General features: G+C 47.0%; 1 protein-coding gene across 2 annotated transcripts in view; it reads left to right on the top strand.

The window, feature by feature from the left end:
* STK26 (serine/threonine kinase 26) overlaps positions 1-21829 on the top strand; it is a gene marked incomplete at its 3' end in the record, with an annotated part of 321958 nt that overhangs the window by 246174 nt on the left and 53955 nt on the right. For both annotated transcript variants that reach the window (XM_082264444.1, XM_082264443.1), the window contains exons 7-8: positions 10578-10720; positions 17973-18066. In XM_082264444.1, the coding sequence (XP_082120570.1) occupies positions 10578-10720; positions 17973-18066 (237 nt within the window). The remainder of the gene's footprint in view (positions 1-10577; positions 10721-17972; positions 18067-21829) is intronic.

Here is a 21829-nt window from a genome sequence, read left to right on the forward strand (position 1 = left end):
ATGGCTGGGGCCGCAATAACGTATGTCCTGAAAGCAGAGCGTCCATGCACATGTGCGGGTGACGTCATCCACTATCCCCGATGTGAATATCTCCTAAATGGTATTCGTTTAGGAGATATTCATTGTACCTCCAGGTAAGCCTGATGGTAAGCTTACCTTTTAGGTACAAGTTAAAAAAATAGTTTAATAACACTTTAACCACTTAAGCCCCAGAAGATTTCACCCCCTTCCTGACCAGGGGGTATTTTGCGATTCGGCACTGCGTGACTTTAACTGACAATTGCGCGGTCGTGCGATGCTATACCAAAACTAATTTGACCTTTTTTTCCCCCAAATAGAGCTTTCTTTTGGTGGTATTTGATCACCTGTGCGATTTTTTTTTTTTTTTTGATCATGCGCTATAATCAAAAAAAGAGCGACAATTTTGCAAAAATAATATTTTTCACTTTTTTATATGAAATCCCCCCCCCCCCCCCAAAAAAAAAATGTAAAAATCAATTTTTTTACATTTTCGGCAAATTTGTTTTCTGCTACCTATGTTTGGTAAAAAAAAAAAATCACAATAAGCATATTTTGATTGGTTTGCGCAAAAGTTATTGTGTTTACTAAGGGAAAGATTTTTGTAATTTTTGTTGTTTTTTTGTTTTTTTTTTAACAAATAATGGCGATCTGCGATTTTTTTTTTTGCACTGTTACTGTAAAAATGACACTGGCAGGGAAGGGGTTAACTTTATTAGAGATGCAGTGACTGTGTGTCCCTAGGGGCGTGCTTCTTACTGTGCAGGGATGTGGCTGTGTGTGTAAAAGCACAGATCAACAGTCCTACATAGCAGGACCGTTAGATCAGTGCTTTTACACAGGGAAGAATGACAGGCGGTGCTCAACCTCAGAAGTCTGGTCAGACCGAATACATAATAAACAAGCAAAAAGTTGAGGGAGCAAACCCTGAACATGTATTTCTAAAGCTGGTGCAGCTATGAACCAAGCAACATGCATATTAAAAAAGAATAGCGCACACATACAAAAGAGATGACTATCAAATATGAAGACAATCAATAAATAAAAATGGGGATTTGGTCCCACCATATGGCCATATTCAGGGACTGTCGAACCTGCCTGCATCCCATCTTTAAATCTTTCACTAAGCTGGGCTTCCCCCACTCCTACCCCCCATCTGGACTTAGAGTCTGGTGGGGGTCCCAGGGCAGAGAATGCAGCAGAGACCCCTGGGGTCTCCTCTGCTATTCCCACTCTAAGGGTCCTGGGATAGTGTTTCCCGCCCTGGTAGTCTGGAGGGGTCCCAGTGTAGGAGACCCCTAGGTGCATGCCCTGCTGTTTGCAGTGTGGGTATAGTGCAGGGGGTCCCAGTGCACAGACTAGTGCAGTGTATACAGCAGAGTCTCCCCTAAATGTGTGTGCTACCGTCGGGTGCAGCGTTGCAGGAAGGATCCTGGCAGCATGCTTCAGTGTTTGTGGCCATTTTCCTTAGTCTGGCTGGTCTCTGGTTGGCGGCCATGTTTGTGTAGCTGGATGATGTCACAGGGCCCATTTTCCCTTAGTCTGGTAGATGCTGGAAACAACTGAAGCCTCGTGGGGATGCCGAACCACCTCCTCTTCCTCCTTAGTTTCCTCTTCCTGTGCCTGGGACATATGAACAGGGATTGCGTTCATGTTGCTGGGTTTGAATTCTCTGTGCTCCTCCGGTTGGTAGGGTTAGTCTTTGGGGGTCCCTGTTATCTCTCTGCTAATAGGTACCCTGGGCCTTGAGGGGATCCATTGGTGGTGCCAAAATATCGTTTTTGTACTGCAAGGGTCTTACATTCCTTTATGGAGCCTCAGGGTCACATCTCCCCCACTGACCCCCTCATGGAGGTGGCAGGTCCCTCGAAACCCCAGTTTCCCATGGTTGCATTGATGAAGGTGTTGCAGTCCTTAGTGTTCTGGGTGGAAGTGGCGTGTGGGCAAAGGCCCAGGAAGAAGTCTCGCCGCAGATGGGGGGCCGCCATCAGCACACAGAAAATTCTTTCATGCTTCTGGGACAGAGAATAAGCATGAAGGTCTGCCCTAACACATTATTTGGGTCAGGGGACATCTTTGCTGGTTTTCTGGCCCCGTACACGACTTTGAGTGTTAAGGAGATCTGCAAAATGTTTCTTTTGGGGGTACCCAGAAAGGGGGACAAAGCTGGTTCTTTCTAGGATTTTTAGGTCCTCAGTCTCCTTGTGCCGATTTAATTCCTGCAAAGGTTCAGGTGATGTCTGGACTACCTAAGGTTCCCCCTATCCCTGTCCAGGGAGTTGTTTTACCTAGGTCTGATTTTAATTCTGACCAGGGTGGTACTTCCTCTGGTTAAATTTCGGGAACCACAGGCCATGATTTACTGTCTGGTGGCCATAAACATCCCTTGGGGGCTACCTCACAGAGAAGACCAGTTGTCCCAAGGGCTGATCTACCATCTAGCTTTACCATCGCTGGTTTTAATGGCTTAGCTATTAAAACCCGGGTACTGAGGGATAGAGCTCTGTCCTGGATCAGTGATCCCTACTATGGTGAAGTCATTTTCCAGCCAGATATACCACTGTACGTGGAAAAGCATCTTGGTGTGAGTCGATTGGCGCTCATCCTCGATCCTTTTCTGTAGCTCGGATCTTAACCTGTCTTTAACAGAGCATTGATCAAAAGTTGGCCTTGAGTACCATCAAGGGCCAGGTGTCTGCCTTGGCTATCTTCTTTCAGCAACCCCTAGCCACACACTCTTTAGTACGTACCTTCATTCAGGGGGTTGGCCATGTGGCTCCACCTGTATGGTCTCTTTTGCCGCCATGGGATTTCAAATTTAATACTTACGGTTCTCCAGAAACCTCCATTTGAGAATATTCAGGAGATTCTCTTGTCTGTTATGCTAGAAGGTGACATTCTTGGTGGTTATTACCGCGGCCCATAGGGTATTCGAATTGGTGGCATTATCCTGCCGCCGTCCCCATTTAGTGGTACATAGGGATAAAGTGGTTCTTTGTCCCTGCCCATCATTCCTGCCCAAAGTTGTCTGACTTCCATTCGAATGAGGACGTTGTGTTGCCTTCCTTGTGTCCCAAGTCGGTTCATCCCAGGAAATTTGCTTTGCATACCTTGGATGTGGTTTGTGCGATTGGGGTGTATCCTGGCAACTGAGTCTTTAAGGAGGTCAGACTCAATTTTTGTTGTTACGGACAGACCAAGAAAAGGGCTGACCCCTTCTTCGGCTACCATCTCCAGATAGATCAGACAGACGGTGACTCAGGCCTATTCCATTAAAGGTCAGGTTCCACCTTTCCCTGTCACGGCACATTCTACTCGGAAGCTGAGTGCTTCTTGGGATCATCAGGCTTCAATATCGCAAGTTTGAGGGGCTGTTCCCTCTTCAGGTGTGTGTTTTTCTTTAAACCTTTATTTTTTAGACTGGGCTCCTGTGACCCGGTTTAAGGCTCCTGTGTCCTTGTTAGGGGCTCTTGTTTAGCCTTGGGTTTTTTCCCTACCCCTCATTTTCCTTGTTTGCACTTTTTTCGGATGTACCATGATTAATGGAGCGCTGTGTCCGTCGAACTAAAGAAAATGGGATTTCTCCTTCGTTCATTGACTGACACAGCTCCATATCTTAGACCTTTGGGCTTATGCTGCTCTCAGTTCAGGTGTATGACTAGGCGGAAACCATTTTGGCTACGCCCCTGAGACAGTCCCAGTGGGGTATATAACTTCCTGCTATAGGACTTCAGTTTTTCTTCTGCCTAGTCAGGAGTAAGGACCTGGCTTCCTGCTGGGATCTACGGTCCTGGCATTTTTTCCTTTTTTAAATGGAATTTTTTCTTTTCTCTTTGCAGTTCACACAGGAACAGAAAATAATCAACAGCTGGACTGAGCGACGCACTGGATATCCTAGATCCTTATTCCCAGTCTGGCATGCGAGCGGGACCCGACTATTCAGCGCTAGGTTGGCTGCGACATAGCCCCACTAGCCGGGGGCAGGCTGGCGAGTGAAACACTTTGTGAGGTCGCATAGCCCTGGTCACGTCAATGGTCATGATCAGAGTCGCAGCATACCTCTGGCCGCAGCACCCCCCATTCCAAGATGGTATGGTGGACTGCCAGGAATGGTGCCTGCCTAATGCCAAGGTGTGGTGAGTAGTGTACCCCCTCGTTTCTGTGGGAATTGCTGGGGTGGTCGCAGGCCCTTCCTTGGTATTGTAGGCCCCCCTGTGTCCTTCCTTCCCCTAATCGTTTCCCTCCTCTCCCTAGCAGGGGTATCCCTGCATTGGTCAACCTCATCTGCCCTCAGCCCTCTCCCCTAATCCTCCTTTGGGGTGCACGGGTGTTTCTGGCTGGGGTAATTGGTGCTGGGCTGGAGGGGGGTGGGAGTGTGCCACTGGCGGCTCCCTTTTTAGGGGTGCTTGCATTTATTGCACTGCGGTGGGGGGGTCTAGGTCCCGCGCAGCGCCATTTTGCCGTGGATGGTTGTTTTCAGACTCTGCAGGTATTTTTGTGTAGTACGGCGGCCATGTTTTGGGTTTCCCATTGTAGTCTATGCGGCAGCCATTTTCTTGAAGTCCAGTGCAGTGGGGGCTTTAGTGACAGTGTCAGCGCTTCTTCCTCTTTGATCGCAGTGTTGCAGGCTGTTTTGCAATCCAGCTCTGTGTGCATGGTGGTGAGTCCCTGTGTCTCGCCTGTTGGAGTTTCTACAATTAGGTGTAGATCAACACCTGGCTCTGGGCATCAAGGGCCCCGATTTCCGCTTTGGTCATATTCTTCAAAAGCCGTTGGCGATTAAGTTTTTGGTTCATTGGTTCACGCTTTTGTGTAGGGAGTTCACCATCTCGCTCCTCCGGTGCTATCCCCAGTACCTCCGTGGGATCTTAATATGGTACGGTCGTACTTCAAAAACCTCCTTTTGAAAACATTTGTGACCTTCCTTTGCTCACTCTGTCGCAGAAGATGGCCTTTTTGGTTGCTATAACTTCTGCATGTAGGGTGTCAGTTTTCTGCGTTATCTTGTCGGTCATCTTACCTGGTGGTTCATAGGGACAGTAGTGTTACTACCCTGTAAGGCATTCCTTCCTAAGGTTGTCTCGGGGTTTCATTTTGAATAAAGATATTGTGTTGCTGTCTTTATGTCCTAAGCCGAAACATCCTAAAGAAATTGCTCTACATTCCTTGGATGTAGTCAGGGCAATTTGGTTCTACCTGGCGGTGATTACGTTGATTTGGAAATCTGATTCTTTGTTCTTACAGATTGACCTCGTAAGGGGCAGGCCACATCTGCGATCATTTCCAGATGGATCAGGCAGACAGGGGAGCAGGCCTATTCTATTAAGGGTCAGGTTCCTCCTTTCATCAGAACCTCTGTGAGGCAGCCCCACTGCATGTAGCTGAAGCCCCCACTCTTTCCTTGGGCATCCGCTGAGCTAAGGATCTGTGCAATTGTGGCTGGACCCCCACAAAAATTTAGGCTGTGGCCTGCTGGGCCATATGGTCAGCTTGGCACCTCCCTTGGACCGTGTGGCTGTTTGGGGTGCTTAATTTTTAATGAAAGTTTTGCCGCCATTATTGTGTTGGACACGTGCCTTGTTTTAGCGAGGGTACACTGCCTGCTTATCCGCGTCCCAGTGGGCGGCTCCCTTTTATTATTATTATACAGGATTTATATAGCGCCAACAGTTTGCGCAGCGCTTAACAAAATGAGGTGGCTTTTAAGGTGGCTATGTCCTATTGTATTCTCTCTAGAGGGCTCCGAGGGCGAAACCCTAGTTTTTTGTGGACTTCAATAGGTAGTCAATTTGTGGACGCTTGGCCGGCTTCACCTTTGAGGGATCGCAGTCAGCGGCCTCCCCTGATTGTTAGATTTTTGGGGTGAGCTCAATATAGCGACACTACTGGGTCTACGTTCATGCACGTGGAGTGCTCAGATAGTGATGATTCCTCTGCTCCTCTAGCCGTGCTTAAATGAGTGCTGGTGGATGCACTGTTTGTGTCAGTGTGTGAAACTTTAAAAATAGAGGTTGCGGCTCATGCCGCATCAGAGGCACTGGTTCCTTTTGGCACCCACAGGCTCTCCAAAGCGGCAAGGGTGTTCCTCTTTCTGCCTACCCTGACAACATTGTCACAAAACAGTGGGGTTGTCCAAAATACAGTGGCTGCTAAGTTTTTTACTTGCAATATCCTTATGAGGATTTACTACGTAAAAGGTGGACTGTAGTGGACTCGCCGGTTTCCAGGTTAAGTTGAGTTACCTTCATCACGGTTGAGGAGTCGCCGCCCTTACAGGTCCAGCTAATAAGAGGGCGGATGTTCTGGCCTGCCATATGTGCGCTGTGGCTGTTTTGGCAATTAGGCCGGTAATTACTATTGCCCTGGTGTCGCAAACTCTGACCGAGTGGACTAAGCTTTTACCTGGACCTGGAGGGAGAATAGCTTCCCCCCTCTTTGTGGAGCTGGCGTTTGAATGCGCCTTTTGATTTTTAGGCGGTCTGTATCAGCAGTGGTCCTTCAGCGTATTGTTTGACTGAAATGTTGGTCTGCGGACTAGACGTCTAAGAAGAGCCTTATCTGATCTCCCTCTTTTAGGGAATCGCCTTTTTTGAGCTTCCTTGGATTACATCGTTAAGGGTCTTATGGGGGCTAGAGTACTCTTCTTCCGCAGGCTACCAAGGGCAAGGAGCCCCATTGTAGATGTAGATCATTCTCCTCGGTCAAGTGGCTTCTTCTCTGGATCTCAAGACAAGGGATCAAAAGTTAGGGCCTCCTCCAGAGGTTCCAAGAGGACCTGGTCTGGCAAGCTACGAGTAGGCTCTTCCAGACCTGCGGACAAGGCTGCCTCTGCATGAAGGGGCGCCCTCACCCCGGTATCAGGGGGGGGGGGGCATCTTCACTGGTTTCCTGGTACAGGACAAGTGGGTTCACAAAGGTATTCGGTCAGGCTACAAGAATCGAGTTTGGTCTTGTCCTCCCAGAAAGTTTTTTTTTTTCCCTTCCAACGTACACTTGTCCCCAGATCACTTACAGGGTTCCTTTGGGGCAGTGCAAGACTTATTTCAAGGGGTGGTTTCCGTTTCTGACTTCAGAACATTTTCAATGGTTTTTTACTCAGACCTCTTTACAGTCCCCAGGAAGGAAGGCAAGGTACGTTCAATTCTGGACCTCAAGGCGCTAAGCTGCTTTGTGCGAGTACAGAAGTTTCCGCATGGAGTCCATTCACATTGTAATGGCATCCCTACACCAGGGGGATTTCTTCTCGCTTCTTTCGACATCGACCCCTACCTGCACATTCTAATATGTGCTGGTCGCCAGTGCTTCCTCCGTTTTGCTGTGGACGAGGAGCATTATCGGTTTGTGCCGTTGACCTTTGGTCTCACCCTTGCACCTCGGGTCTTCACTGGAGTGTAGGCCCCAGTGCTGGCATTGTTTGAGTCAGCGGGGGATCGTGGTACTTTGATACCCGGACAATCTTCTGCGAGCAAAGTTTACGACTGCTCTGATGGACTACTGGAGTTTGCTCTGTGAACTTTGAGGGAGTTTGGTGGGATCCTGAGCATTCAGGAGTCTGCTTTGGTTCTGTCCACAAACAATGGCCTATCAGGGTCTGACTCTGGACATTGGCCTCAGCCAGAATGTTTTTTCCTCGGGAAAAACTTCAGACATTGCAGGAGGCAATTCAGCTTCTTTTGTTCATCAGACGGTCTTCCCTCCGGGCCTGCATGCACGTGCAGGGCCTGATGTTTAATCTCGAGGCGATTTGTTTGCATAGTTTCACACAAGATCTCTGCTAAAGAGTCTGGCGAAATGGGTCAACGATTTGAGGTCTCTAGAGGTGGCTTCGCACTCTGGCACTTCGACAGGGAAAATCCTTCTCCCCCTGCGGGTGGGGAATCGTCCTCAGCACAGACATGGTCAGGGGGTCTGGACTCAGAGCCCAGACTGCTGATGGGTGTACTGGAAATCAGAGCAATCAGACTGTCTGGTTCATTGGACAATCATCTTCAGTGGTGTCCGGTACGAATTAATTCGGACAATGCCACGGCCGTGGTTTGTCAATCACTAAGGGGGCACAAGTTTGCTGATGGCTCGGTTTAGTAGCCGGTATTATAAGGTGGGCTGATTGATTCGTTCCAACCCTCTCTAACTTCTGCCACGACTCCTGTGCAGGATTCAAGCAGAAGGGATTCCGGTCATTCTAGTGGCCCCAGATTGGCCTTGCCGGACTTGGTATGCCGATCTGGTACGGTTGGTCGCGGATGCTCTCTGGGGACTTCCTCTCAGGAGGATCTGCTGCCCCACAGACCAATCTTCCATCCTGCTTTACGGTCGCTGGCTTTAACGGCTTGGCTGTTGAACGCCAGGTGCTGAAGGATGGAGGTTTGTTTGAATCGGTAATTCCTACGCTGTTAAAAGCTAGGAAATTTGCTTCAGGGAAGATATACCATCGTATGTGGAAGACGTACATTGCGTGGTATAAATCTGGGGTTCATCCTCGCTCCTCGGTGGATTGACTCTTAACCTTCAACAGGAGGTTGAACAAAAATTGGCCTTGAGTACCATCAAGGGCCAGGTATCGGGTTTTGGCAGTCTTTTTCTAACCACCTTTTGCCACACTCTGCCTGGTGCACACCTTTTTTTCAGAGTTTCCGACAATTGGTTCTTTCAGTGCGGGCTCCGTTGCCACCTTGAAATCTTAATGTGGTGCTTTCAGCTCTACTGAAGCTTCTCTTTGAAAATAGGGAGGTTTCCCTGCTTATGCTGCCCCAGAAGGTGGCCTTCTTTGGTGGCTATCACCTCTGCATGCGAGGTGTCGAAACTGACGGGCGTTATCCTGTCCACTTTGTGGTGCTTTGCCTCCCTCCGTCATTCCTTCGTGAGGTGGTCTCTGACTGTCATTTGAATGAACACATATTGCCTTCCCTGTGTTCCAGGCCTAAACATCTGAAGGAACTGGCCTTGCATGTCTTGGATGTGGTCCGGGAAATTAGGGTGCACCTGGCAGCTACTCTTTTAGGAAATCCGATTCTTTATTTGCGCTCACGGACAGACCTCACTAAGGGTTGTCTTCTTCCTCTGCAACCATTTCCAGATAGATCAGACAGACGGTGGTTCAGGTCTATTGCATCATGGGTCAGGTTCCTCCTTTCCCTGTTTCTTATGAAAACTGCGTGCGGTGTTAACATGTGGTCACACCAGTTTAGCACCTGGTAGGTTATTTACATGTACAAGCTATTGGGATCTGAGCACAGGTATATCTTTTATAGCCAAATGTATTCCCTTTTTTCAGGCTTTTTAAGAATCCTCAAATATCCTTTTCAGGCATCAGTTAAAAATTGGTAAAAAACCTTTTCTACTTTTTATACATTACCTACATTAAGGTAAACTTTTTGCCACTTACTATGCCCCTCCCCCCAACCTCCAGGTCTGTTTTCCCTGGAACCCCCCCAGGTTGGTAATGAATGCCTGGTTGCTCTGCATATATTCGTTGACCCCCCCCCCCCCCCCGAACCTCCATCTGCATTTTAATGCACAGCCTTTGCTGGCTTCTAATGACTTAGGTGGGCCCAGGCTTTTTTTTTTTTTTTTTTTTTTTTTTTAAGCCCAGGAAGTATGCTCATAGCAAGGAAACCAGGTATATCAACCACACAGGGAGCTTACATTAATAATGGAACAGACATGCAGCGGCCTGGAGATTCCTGATGTGTGTGAGAAGAATGCTAGATTAGCTACTGCAGGTTCACTTTAAACCTTAGTCTAAGTTTATACAAAATATATATAAAAAAGAAAATCAGCATAAAGTTGACTTACTATTATTCCAACATGTGCTGCTGGCTTCTGGATTCCCTGACACCCCCCCCCCCCCCCCAATCCTGCACACCCCTGCTGACTTGATATTCCGCACAAGGGTTAATAGAACTAAGGAAGCTATGACAGTCACTCCTCATCAGGAGTGCCCAACTATGCCCACCCAGCTCTGCCATTGATAGGTTTACTACAGCTTCTATGACTAAAAACTATCTATGGGTGAAGGACTGGGTGATTGAAAGATCGACCTCTTCCATTCATAGATCACATTTCATACATAGAAACTTTAGCACCGCTTCTATGAATGGCAGACCTGGGCGGGCATAGTTGGGCACGCTTGAATGCCTTTCACAGCTCCCTCCATTCTGTGAACCCCCCCACCCCTGCCGCACAGGAAGGTTATAAGGTGGGTCCAGGAGGGAGCAGAGGATGTAGATTTTAAATAATCCAGGAGCCAGCATTACAAGGGGACACAGATTCAAGAAAGTTTTATATCCCTTGTGCTGATTTTGTATTTTTTTGTTGTCTAAAGTTAGGCTATAAGCTATAAAATTTGGATGCACCAATGTAAGTTATGGCTGAGCAATGCTTCTTGGCCACAAAGGCGTAAATAGTGATTTTGAAAAAATAACCATTTTTAGATGTATCAGTAATTAATGTGAATAAGTATATACTCAAATTGTATGTGCAAAATCTTTCATCTTTGAACATTTTTATTGTAGCAAGAGGAAATATTGGTTTAGTCTTTTATTTTCTCTTTTCATCAGCGACCTACAGCCAAAGAACTTCTTAAGCACAAATTTATTGTTAAAAATGCCAAGAGAACATCATACCTAACAGAGCTGATTGACCGATTTAAACGATGGAAGGCTGAGGGTCATAGTGATTCTGGTTCTGATGATTCTGATACGTGAGTATTACAACTGTGATCATTTTTTTTTTTTTTTTTTTTTTAAGTCGAACTAAAGGCAATTTTTTTTTCATATTGGGTAGCGTAAAGGAGTATTATAACCCATGTAAAGTTTTTTGGCATCTGTGTCCCGTAGTTTTTTTTTTTTTCTTTTCTTTCTCTCCTTTCTTACTTTGGTCCTAGTTGTAGACCTTTTGTCTACTAAAAGGAAAAAGAAAAAGTTACATGCCAGTGAGGGTTCTTTTATGGTACTTAAAGGGGGGGGGGGGGGGGTTGATTTGCGTATGTGATGATGCCAAACCCTAATTAATGTCTTTTGTATTACTTGTACCTGGCTGTAATAAATAAACTTTATAAATGGAAAAAAACTGAAGTGAAAGGGAGTCCCTGGTAGAAGATTTCTCCTTTGATCCTGTTAGGAGGACCATTTTCTTTTACTTTCAGTGAGGGTAAACAGAACCAACAGCAGTAAAAACTTTACAAGTGTTCTATTCCCTCTCCAGTTTTGCCTTTAGGTGTACTTAACCACTTCCCGCAAATGGACGTACCCGTACGTCCTTGGGTTTCAGTGGTAACATCGGGGCGATGCCACCCCCCTCCCTCCGCCGCCTCTCCGGTTCCATCGCGGAGGCTGGGAGCAATGCGGCCAATGGCTGCCCTACAGAGAGCGGAACTGACGTTCCCCTCTCTCTGTAACCCTGGAAACCGGGAGCAATGAGTATTCATCACTTCAGGTGCCGCCCGTTGTTTACCTGACCACCAGCGGCCAGAGAAGCAGCTGACTGGAATGATCTCGGTCTGATCGGCTGCATTGGGGGGCAAGGAGAGATTTGGGGTCTAATAGACCCCAAAACTCTCCATAACGAGGACCTGTCACGGCCCATTCTGTCACAAGGGATGTTGGCCTTGTGATAGCCATAAAGTTAGTACAAAAAAATATATAAAATATAAAAAATTTAAAGCGCCCCCTGTCCCACCATGCTCATCCCAAATGCGAATGCATACGTTACTCCCGCACGCATATGTAAATGTTGATCGCACCACACAAGGTTTGTAATGCTGTCTGTGCCCCCATTAGGGAGACTCATCCTCTGTTTATCTTATTTTTTATTGAAAGTAAAAGAAAATTCCAAATTCTGGGTTGTCCTCAGTAAAATCTTCCCATCTTCCAAGGGGAGGCACTACAGGGAGTGCAGAATTATTAGGCAAATGAGTATTTTGACCACATCATCCTCTTTATGCATGTTGTCTTACTCCAAGCTGTATAGGCTCGAAAGCCTACTACCAATTAAGCATATTAGGTGATGTGCATCTCTGTAATGAGAAGGGGTGTGGTCTGACATCAACACCCTATATCAGGTGTGCATAATTATTAGGCAACTTCCTTTCCTTGGGCAAAATGGGTCAAAAGAAGGACTTGACAGGCTCAGAAAAGTCAAAAATAGTGAGATATCTTGCAGAGGGATGCAACACTCTTAAAATTGCAAAGCTTCTGAAGCGTGATCATCGAACAATCAAGCATTTCATTCAAAAGAGTCAACACGGTCGCAAGAAGCGTGTGGAAAAACCAAGGCCCATGAACTGAGAAAAGTCAAGCGTGCAGCTGCCAAGATGCCACTTGCCACCAGTTTGGCCATATTTCACAGCTGCAACATCACTGGAGTGCCCAAAAGCACAAGGTGTGCAATACTCAGAGACATGGCCAAGGTAAGAAAGACTGAAAGACGACCACCACTGAACAAGACACACAAGCTGAAACGTCAAGACTGGGCCAAGAAATATCTCAAGACTGATTTTTCAAAGGTTTTATGGACTGATGAAATGAGTGAGTTTTGATGGGCCAGATGGATGGTCCCGTGGCTAGATTGGTAAAGGGCAGAGAGCTCCAGTCCGACTCAGACGCCAGCAAGGTGGAGGTGGAGTACTGGTTTGGGCTGTTATCATCAAAGATGAGCTTGTGGGGCCTTTTCGGGTTGAGGATGGAGTCAAGCTCAACTCCCAGTCCTACTGCCAGTTTCTGGAAGACACCTTCTTCAAGCAGTGGTACAGGAAGAAGTCTGCATCCTTCAAGAAAAACATGATTTTCATGCAGGACAATGCTCCATCACACGCGTCCAAGTACTCCACAGCGTGGCTGGCAAGAAAGGGTATAAAAGAAGAAAAGCTAATGACATGGCCTCCTTGTTCACCTGATCTGAACCCCATTGAGAACCTGTGGTCCATCAAATGTGAGATTTACAAGGAGGGAAAACAGTACACCTCTCTGAACAGTGTCTGGGAGGCTGTGGTTGCTGCTGCACGCAATGTTGGTGAACAGATCAAAACACTGACAGAATCCATGGATGGCAGGCTTTTGAGTGTCCTTGCAAAGAAAGGTGGCTATATTGGTCACGGATTTGTTTTTGTTTTGTTTTTGAATGTCAGAAATGTATATTTGTGAATGTTGAGATGTTATATTGGTTTCACTGGTAAAAATAATTGAAATGGGTATACTGTATCTTTGATTTTTGTTAAGTTGCCTAATAATTATGCACAGTAATAGTCACCTGAACACACACATATCCCCCTAAAATAGCTAAAACTAAAAACAAACTAAAAACTACTTCCAAAAATAGTCGGCTTTGATATTAATGAGTTTTTTGGGTTCATTGAGAACATGGTTGTTGTTCAATAATAAAATTAATCCTCAAAAATACTAATTTGCCTAATAATTCTGCACTCCCTGTAGTTCTAATGACCTGGGGGGTCCCCGAGGGATTCCCCTAATTTGCAGGGGTTTCCTCTCTGTTTTGGCTATGGAATAGGAAGTGAAGGTAAATCCCCCAGAGGGACACAGATGGCCAAAAATAGACAGGTTATAACTAGAGGTCGACCGATTATTGGCAACACCGATACATGCACATTCCCCGATATATCAGAATGAGCCTTTTAATTAACCGATATTGCCGATATTTTCGTGACGTCATTCCGTATGTTGCACGCACACGTTATGCCTTCTAACACAGTCTCGCACGCCTGCATGGCCCGTACGTGACGCCATTTCACTGTGCTGCACTTAAATACTGCCTCCCACGCCTCACACAGCCTCGTGTTACAGCTAGCTGCAGTCCGGTCACGCTGCCAGCCATCCACCCACAGGCCCTGGCCTCAGCCACCCACCACAACAGGGCGTCAGCCTAGCAAGCAAGCAACCAGCCACCCAGATGACACCAAGCCAGCCACCCGCCACTGTGACCAGTGTTCCAGCAAGCCAGCTACCCGCCACAACAGGCCAGGGTGAGTGACACCAAGCCAGCCACCCCACCACAATGTTCCTGCAAGCCAGCCAGCCACCACAGTGTTCCTGCAAGCCAGCCAGCCACCAGTGTTCCTGCAAGCCAGCCACCCACCACAGTGTTCCTGCAAGCCAGCCACCCACCACAGTGTTCCTGCAAGCCAGGGAGCCACCACACAGTGTTCCTGCAAGCCAGGGAGCCACCACACAGTGATCCTGCATGCCAGGGAGCCACCACACAGTGATCCTGCATGCCAGGGAGCCACCACACCGTGTTCCTGCATGCCAGGGAGCCACCACACAGTGTTCCTGCACTCCAGGGAGCCACCACACAGTGTTCCTGCACGCCAGGCAGCCACCACACAGTGTTCCTGCAAGCCAGGCAGCCACCACACAGTGTTCCTGCAAGCCAGGCAGCCACCACACAGTGTTCCTGCAAGCCAGGCAGCCACCACACAGTGTTCCTGCAAGCCAGGCAGCCACCACACAGTGTTCCTGCAAGCCAGGCAGCCACCACGAACAGGGTGCAACACATGTACAAACATAAGCATGGGATCAGTAACTGCAATAAACAAACATGTTAAATCTTTGGGCCCATCTAAGAGTTCATCATATTTAATTTTTATCATGCAGCACAATAAAAAACAAAATGAATATCAACGTGATTTTGATTCAATACCTCCTCCACTATCCCAGGCAACAATAACAGATATGGGTTAGGGAGGATGGGTGCGCTGATAGGGTGTTGAAGCTGCTCCCGGCTTTCAGTGTTTTATGAATATGTGATGAATATAAATAGGTGTAGGGGTGCGCTAAACGACAATATTGGTGAAGACCCAAGAAAATTGGGATATAGTTTAAAAGTTAATAACATATAACTGTGACAAATTAAGATAAATAAATAACATAAAAGTTATCATATGACGGTGACACAAAAGTGTCACCGTCATATGATAACTTTTATGTTATTTATTTATCCTAATTTGTCACAGTTATATGTTAACTTTTAAACTATATCCCAATTTTCTTGGGTCTTCACCAATCTTGTTGTTTAGCGCACCCCTACACATATTGATAACAATAACAGATAATGTTGTGAAAAAAAAAGATGTCGCTGTCTAGATTCAGATGGAAGATCCCAACTGCTGGACAGAGTATTCACAGAGATGATTTTTACTGACAACCAGCCATTTACAGTGGTGTCTGACTCAGGATTTAAGCGGTTGATGTCCATGCTTGAGCCAGGCTACATACTAAAGAGTGAGAAGTATTATCGAACCGAAATGCTGGCAAAGCTACACCAAAAGGTAGTTGACAAAGTAAAGGCTATGCTGGCAACTCCCTCTCATTCACGATGGACTGCTGGTCACAAACCGAGTCTGAGTCGCTACTCATTCTTGCATGCCACTTCATTGACAGCGGATAGACAAAAAGGCAATTGGTGTTGAATATAAAAGTGATGTAAGGATCCCACACAGCTGAGTAGAGAAATGTTTCTAGGCATGCTTGAAGAATGGAGAATCACCAAAGACTGAGTGATGCTTGTGCAACTTCGAGACAGTGGAGCAAACATGCCTAAAGGAATGAGGCTTGCTGATATGTCAGACCTCTGTCATCATGGCGTACCCCCCCCCCCCCCCAACTTTCAAATGATGGTCTGTCAAGCCAAAGAGCTTTGATATGTTTTGAAAAGCATGAAGAGATGAAAAATGTTGTGCTTGCAAGTCTTTTGAATCCTCGATACAAGAACCATGCTTTCTCTTCTGATGATGTATTGGCTAAGGCGAAACAATGGCTGACAGAAGATATGGAGGTGCAGGAGGTTCCTGCCGAAAAGTCCAGAACACTACTTTTATGAAGAGCAGCATGCTAATAAAACAGACAAAATTCCAAAAATACGTCAACAAAGAGAATCTCCTTCATTGTCTTAATTGATCAGGACATTTTCAGTGTTTTATTGGGGCCTTGTGCGGAGGATTCAATTTGTTCTGAATCTGCAACGATGAGCCTTGATGATGAACTTCATCTCTATTTGAAAGAAGCCGTAATTGACAAAAGTCATCATCTTCACTGGTGAAGCGAAAATGAGGCACGCTACAAAAGACTTGCTTTCCATGCTAGAAGATACCTCCCTCTGCTCCTCTGTCCTCCACTCCTCCTGAGCATGTTTACGAAGTTGCAGCATTGTTTGAACAAAACAGAAGACCTTTAACAGGTGACCATGGACATGCTGAAATGTTCTTTCTGCATTTATAATATTGTTCTACTTAACTTGGAGTATTGAAAAGAGTAGTGTCCACTCCACTACAATCCACTGTCTAGCTGTTGCCTACCTTTTTTCCTAGCAGTTTTGAACTGACTGCTGTATTTGCAGTGAATGCCCTACTGCTAAGAGTCCAATCCAATGTGTAGCTGTTGCCTAGCTTTTTTTCGAGCAGTTTTGCACTGACTGCTGTAGTTGCGGTGAGTGCCCTACTGCAGAGGTAGTCCACTGACTCCAGTCCACAGTCTAGCTGTTGCCTAGCTTTTTTCTAGCAGTTTTGCACTGACTGCGCTGCATTAGTTGCAGTCAGTGCCTTTACTGCAGAGATAGTCCTCTTCCACTGACTCCAGTCCATCCAATCCACTGTGTATGTATTTTGTGTAGCTGTTGTTGCCTACCTTTTTTTTCTAGCTGTTTTGCACTGACTGCACTGCAGTAACATATTGCAGTGTGAGAGTCCACTACTGCAGCACTTTATTTTGCATTAATGCACAATCCGATGTGAAATGCAAAGCAAATGTCCCTGCAATTGAAGTTTTCATATCAGTTTTTATGCAGTTAAGGTGTGAACAACGTGCACTTAAAGTTTAAAATGTTAATAAATAAAGATTAACATGTAAAGAGATTTGTGTCAAATTTTGTGGTTTTTTTTTTTGGGTAATTTTTACATGTGTGAAGATATCGGCCGATATGCGATTGGCAAAGTATCAGCAACGAAAAACGATATTGGTCGATCACTAGTTTACACCATTCATTACTCAATCCAAAATGGGAAAGTCATTAGTTTTTTATTTTTTTTACCACTGTCTGCCCAAGTTGTTTTGCTGCACAGTTTAGTGTACTGATCCCTGGGTATAAGTGTCAGTCCACCCATAACATGTTTAAAGGGATTGTAAGGTCTCAACATTTTTCACCCTAATGCATGTGCCATGCACGAGTCCAGTGGCACAGGCTGCTGGCTCTCATCTCATTAGCCAGATTGATAGCAGCGGGAGCCAATGGCTCCCGCTGCTGTCAATCAAATACAGTGACACGGGAGCGGGGGGTGGGGCCGAGTCTCGCTGTCTGTGTCAATAGATGCAGCAGCAGGACTCGAACGCACCCGCATAGGTGTCCTCATGGAAAGCTGCTTTGAAGAGGAGCCAGGAGCGGCGCCGGGGCACACTAGAAAAGGAGGATCGGGCCTGCTCTGTGCAAAATCCTTGCACAGAGCAGGTAAGTATAACGTTTGTACCTTTTAAAACCCCTTTAACTACTCCTTTTCCTTTATTAGAAATTGTTTCGAGTTTTCCTCATAATGACTTTGTTGTTGCCCTGGGCTGTTAACCATTCCTAGACGCCATGAATATGAAATGCCGAATATATCCCCTAGGGGCATGCATGCTGGTCACTGCATTGAAAGGGGCATGTAAGCTGGTCTCTGCATTGTGGTATGATCATTGGGCATAGCAAATTTTGCTATGGGGCCCTGTGATTTCTAATTACGTCCCTGTTTTCGACCCCCCGGTAGGTTTTTGTAGGTTTTGCGGCTCCCAGTTTTTTTCTCCTTCGGAAACAGGTCCAAGTGGCTCTTTATGTCTTAAAGGTTGCAGACCCCTGCCCTAGAAACTCCTACATTCATTTCAGCATTGGGGTGTAAATGTAATGCTTTATGTAAGAGTACCTCTGCTTATAGAAACCCTGTTATAGCAATATGACCATCCTGATTTTCACAGAGAGTCCAACAACCAAGAAAAACATTCTCATCCTGAATGGAACTTCACCACAGTCCGGAAGAAGCCAGTAGCCAAAAACTTGCCTAATGGGACAGTAAGTGTCATCCTTTTTTTTTTTTTTTTTTTTTTTTTTTTTTTAAAGGTTTCCTTTTCATTTTACTTTTTAAATAAAATTGTCCATTGTAAATTGTAAAAAACACATTGCGTTCTATATTTTCATGAGTATTAAACATTTAGCGTGGTTTTTTCTTCTTTTTTTTTTTTTTTTTTTTTTTCTTCGGAGCTTAATAGAATTTCTCTTTCGTTCATAGAAGTAGGACTAGGCGGAAACAAAACTTGACAGCGCCTCTAAGGCAGTCCTAGTGGGTATACTTTGCACTTCCTGGTATAAGACTTCAGTGTTTAGTCAGGAGTAAGGACCTGGTTCCCTGCTGGGATCACTGGCCTTAGCATTTTTTCCTTTTTACGGGGGATTTTGTCTTTCTATTCCTGTGAGAACTACAATCTACTGCCGGACTGGGCGACGCACTGGATTATTAGGGATCGAATGATATCGTTTTTTCATTGCCGATACCGATATTTTGGTCATCGCGTATCGGTATCGGCCGATATGGGCTGATATTTTCATACATTTAAAAAAAAAAAATTTTTTTTTACTTGACAGGTACTCTTGTGGAGGGATCTGGGGTCTAAAAAACCCCAAACCCCTCCTCTGCAGTTAAAAGCATTTAAAACGCCAAGTTTGGCTGTTTTGAATGCTGTCTTTTTTTTTAAATCTGGCGCCAGTACCCGGAAGTGATGTCATGAGTTTTTGCATGGAGACACGATCAGAGCCGAATGCGGCTTTGATCGGGTCTTCGGCAGCCGTGCAGGCTGATTGCCTGGGTTTTCCGGTGGGATGGGAGACCCAGGCGAGCCGCGGGAGGGGGACATCCCCTCCCGCTCCTTGTAATGACATCTGAGCAGCTTCTCAGCTGCACGGTTGTTATTACAAGACAGCCGACCGTCGGCTATGGATGCCGGTACCGGGGTGATGCCTCTAGCTGCAGGCATCACTCCGGTACAAGCACTTTCCAAAATATCGGTAATAACCAAGGTGGCCGATTCCGATATATTGGGCAAAGTGCATATTGGCCCTCGATATACCCTAACAATCTTCCCAGTCTGGCCAGCGAGCATGACCTAACTTAGCTCCGTGCTTTGTTGGCCGTGATATAGCCCCACTGGTCGGTGGCTGGCCAGCGAGTAAAACACCTAGCGAGGACGCCTAGCCCTGGTCATGGCCAGAGTCGCAGCGTACCTCTGGCCCGAAGCACCCCCATTCCAAGATGGCGCGGTGGACTGCCAGGAGTGGTGCCCGCTTGGTTCCCAGGTGTGGTGAGTAGTGTGCCCCCTGGGGAAATCTTGGGGTGGACGTTGGCCCTTCCCTCAGGTTGGTAGGCCCCTTCTGTATCCTTCCTTCCTTCATGGTTCCCCCCCCCCCTCACTAGCGGGAATCCCCTGCGCAGGTGCACAGGCTCTTGTGATGTATGTATAGGGGGTCATATGTTGATTGGCTGGAGGGGGTGGGAGCGCACCGCCGCCAGCAGCTAACATTCAGATGATCCTGTGGCGAATGGCTGCGTAGAGGTCCTGGTGGACTACAGGTACCTGAAGGGCCAGGCTAGGATCCTTGGTGCTGTGTGGTGCCGCCATTTTTTTGTGGATGCCTGTTATGAAGCCTCAGCGGCCAGGTTTGTGTAGCCTGGCGGCCAGGTTTTTGGAGTTTGCTCGTTGAAGTCAATGCGGCGGCCATTTTCTTGTAGCCTGTTGAGCGGTGATGTGGCGGTGGGCCTCTAGTGGCAGTGACAGCTCTTCCTTTCTGATCGCAGCATTGCAAGCAGCTTGGCACTCTGTATCCTGCTCCGAGTCAGTGGGGGCGAGTCCCTGCGGGTATACAACTCCCTCTTCTGCCATAGCAATGCCACTGGTGCACTGGGACTTGCAGTACCTCGGTAGCGGTGTGAGGGGTTTTTTTTGTGACAATTTTTTGTATCTTAAGGGTGGCCTCCGGATTAACTGTGGAGTCTCTGGACCAGGTATCACCACCTTACCCACTCTCAGAAGCTGCGGGACCCTCTGGGTCTCAGTCGCATCTTAAGGGTGGCCTCCGGATTAACTGTGGAGTCTCTGGAGCAGGTATCGCCACCTGACCCACTCTCAGAAGCTGCAGGACCCTCTGGGTCTCAGTCTACCCTGGCGGCCATGACGGTGGACCCTACAGTCACTTGTGTCAAAGGTTGATATGGCCCTTCAGAAGCGGCCTAGCCAGAAGCGCCCCCGCCTTCACCCGTCTCCTCAGTCTCGGGTGGATTTGGCCGCTGCAGACCCGGGTCAACCCCCTGAGTCTGTGTCCACGCACCCTTAGTGCTCTGACAGCGAGAATGGTTGCTCTTCCACTACGGCCGCGCATGAAAAAGCGCTTGTGGAGGCACTGACTGTATCAGTTCAGGCAACTTTAAAATTGGAGGACACAGATGATGCTGCATCAGTTGCGCCGGTGCAATTTGGCACCCGTAGACCATCCAAGCTGAATAAGGTGTTCCCTTTTCCTGCTTGTTTCGACGAGATTGTCGTTAGTCAGTGGGAATATCCGAAACGCGTGGTTGGAATATCGAAACATTTCGCTAGGAGATATCCCTTTGAGGAGTCTCTTTTGAAGAAGCTGACTGTTCTATGGCGGTGGACTCTTAGGTTTCCAGATTAAATAAGGCCACGCTTCTTCTGGTGGAGGATTCACTGTCTTTACAGGACCCCCTGTGGACAAGAGAGCTGAAGCTCTGGTCTGATACCATTTCACTGTGGCGGGTTCAATTTTGAGGCCGGTGTTTGCTATCACCTTGGTCTCCCAGACCTTAACAGAATGGGCAAAACTCTTACACCAGTATTTGGCAGGGGGGTCAACATTCTCCTGAACAGGCGTATCAGTTGATCCAGGTGCTACAGTACATCTGTGATGCATCCTTGGATGCGGCCCCTTTGGCTGGCAGTTTGTCTGTGACTTTGGCGATCCTCCGCCGCATGATTTGGCTGAACTGCTGGTCGGCTGACCAGGCTTCCCAAAAGGTGCTGACTTAGCTACCGTTTGCAGGAGATTGTTCGGTGCTTCTATGGAAGAGATTAAAGGTCCTATGGGAGAAAGGAGTACTCTGCTTCCACAGGTTGCAAAGAGCCTCATCAAAAACATGTTCCTTTCTTCTCGGCTCACAAATGGCCCTTTCCTCCTGCTGGCTCGCAGAACAAGGGACAAAAGTCCAGCCGTCGCTTCGCGGAGGGTTCTAAGAGACCCTGGGCTGGTAAGTCAAAAGCAGGTTCCACTAATTCCACAGACAAGCCCTCCTCTGCCTGAAGGCTTGTCCTCACCCGTATCTGGGGTGGGGGGACGTCTTTGATTTTTTCCAAACTCATGGACCTCTCATTCAAGACCAATGGATCCTCGAGTTGATTTAGTCCTGTTACAAGATCGAGTTTCGGTCCTAAAGGTTTCTTTCCTTCCAACTTTCACAGGGACTTTTCCTTCCAATCTATCACAGGGAGTAATTGTCCTGGTTCCAGAGTTGGAACATTTTCAGGGATTTTATTCAAATCGATTTACTGTTCCCAGGAAGGAACGCAAGGTTCGATCTTGGATCTCAAAGTCCTGAATTGCTTTGTGCGGCTTAAGAAACTTTGTATGGAGTCCATTTGCACGATGGTGGCATCCCTTCATCAAGAGGACTTTCTGGCACCTCCCGATATCAAGGACGCTTACCTTCATATTCCAATATATTTAGGGCACAAGCGTTTTCTTCGCTTTGTCATGGGAGAGGAGCATTATC

The sequence above is a fragment of the Pelophylax lessonae genome (genome assembly GCF_965119305.1).
Source record: "Pelophylax lessonae genome assembly, chromosome: 7".
Classification (NCBI taxonomy): Eukaryota; Metazoa; Chordata; class Amphibia; order Anura; family Ranidae; genus Pelophylax; species Pelophylax lessonae.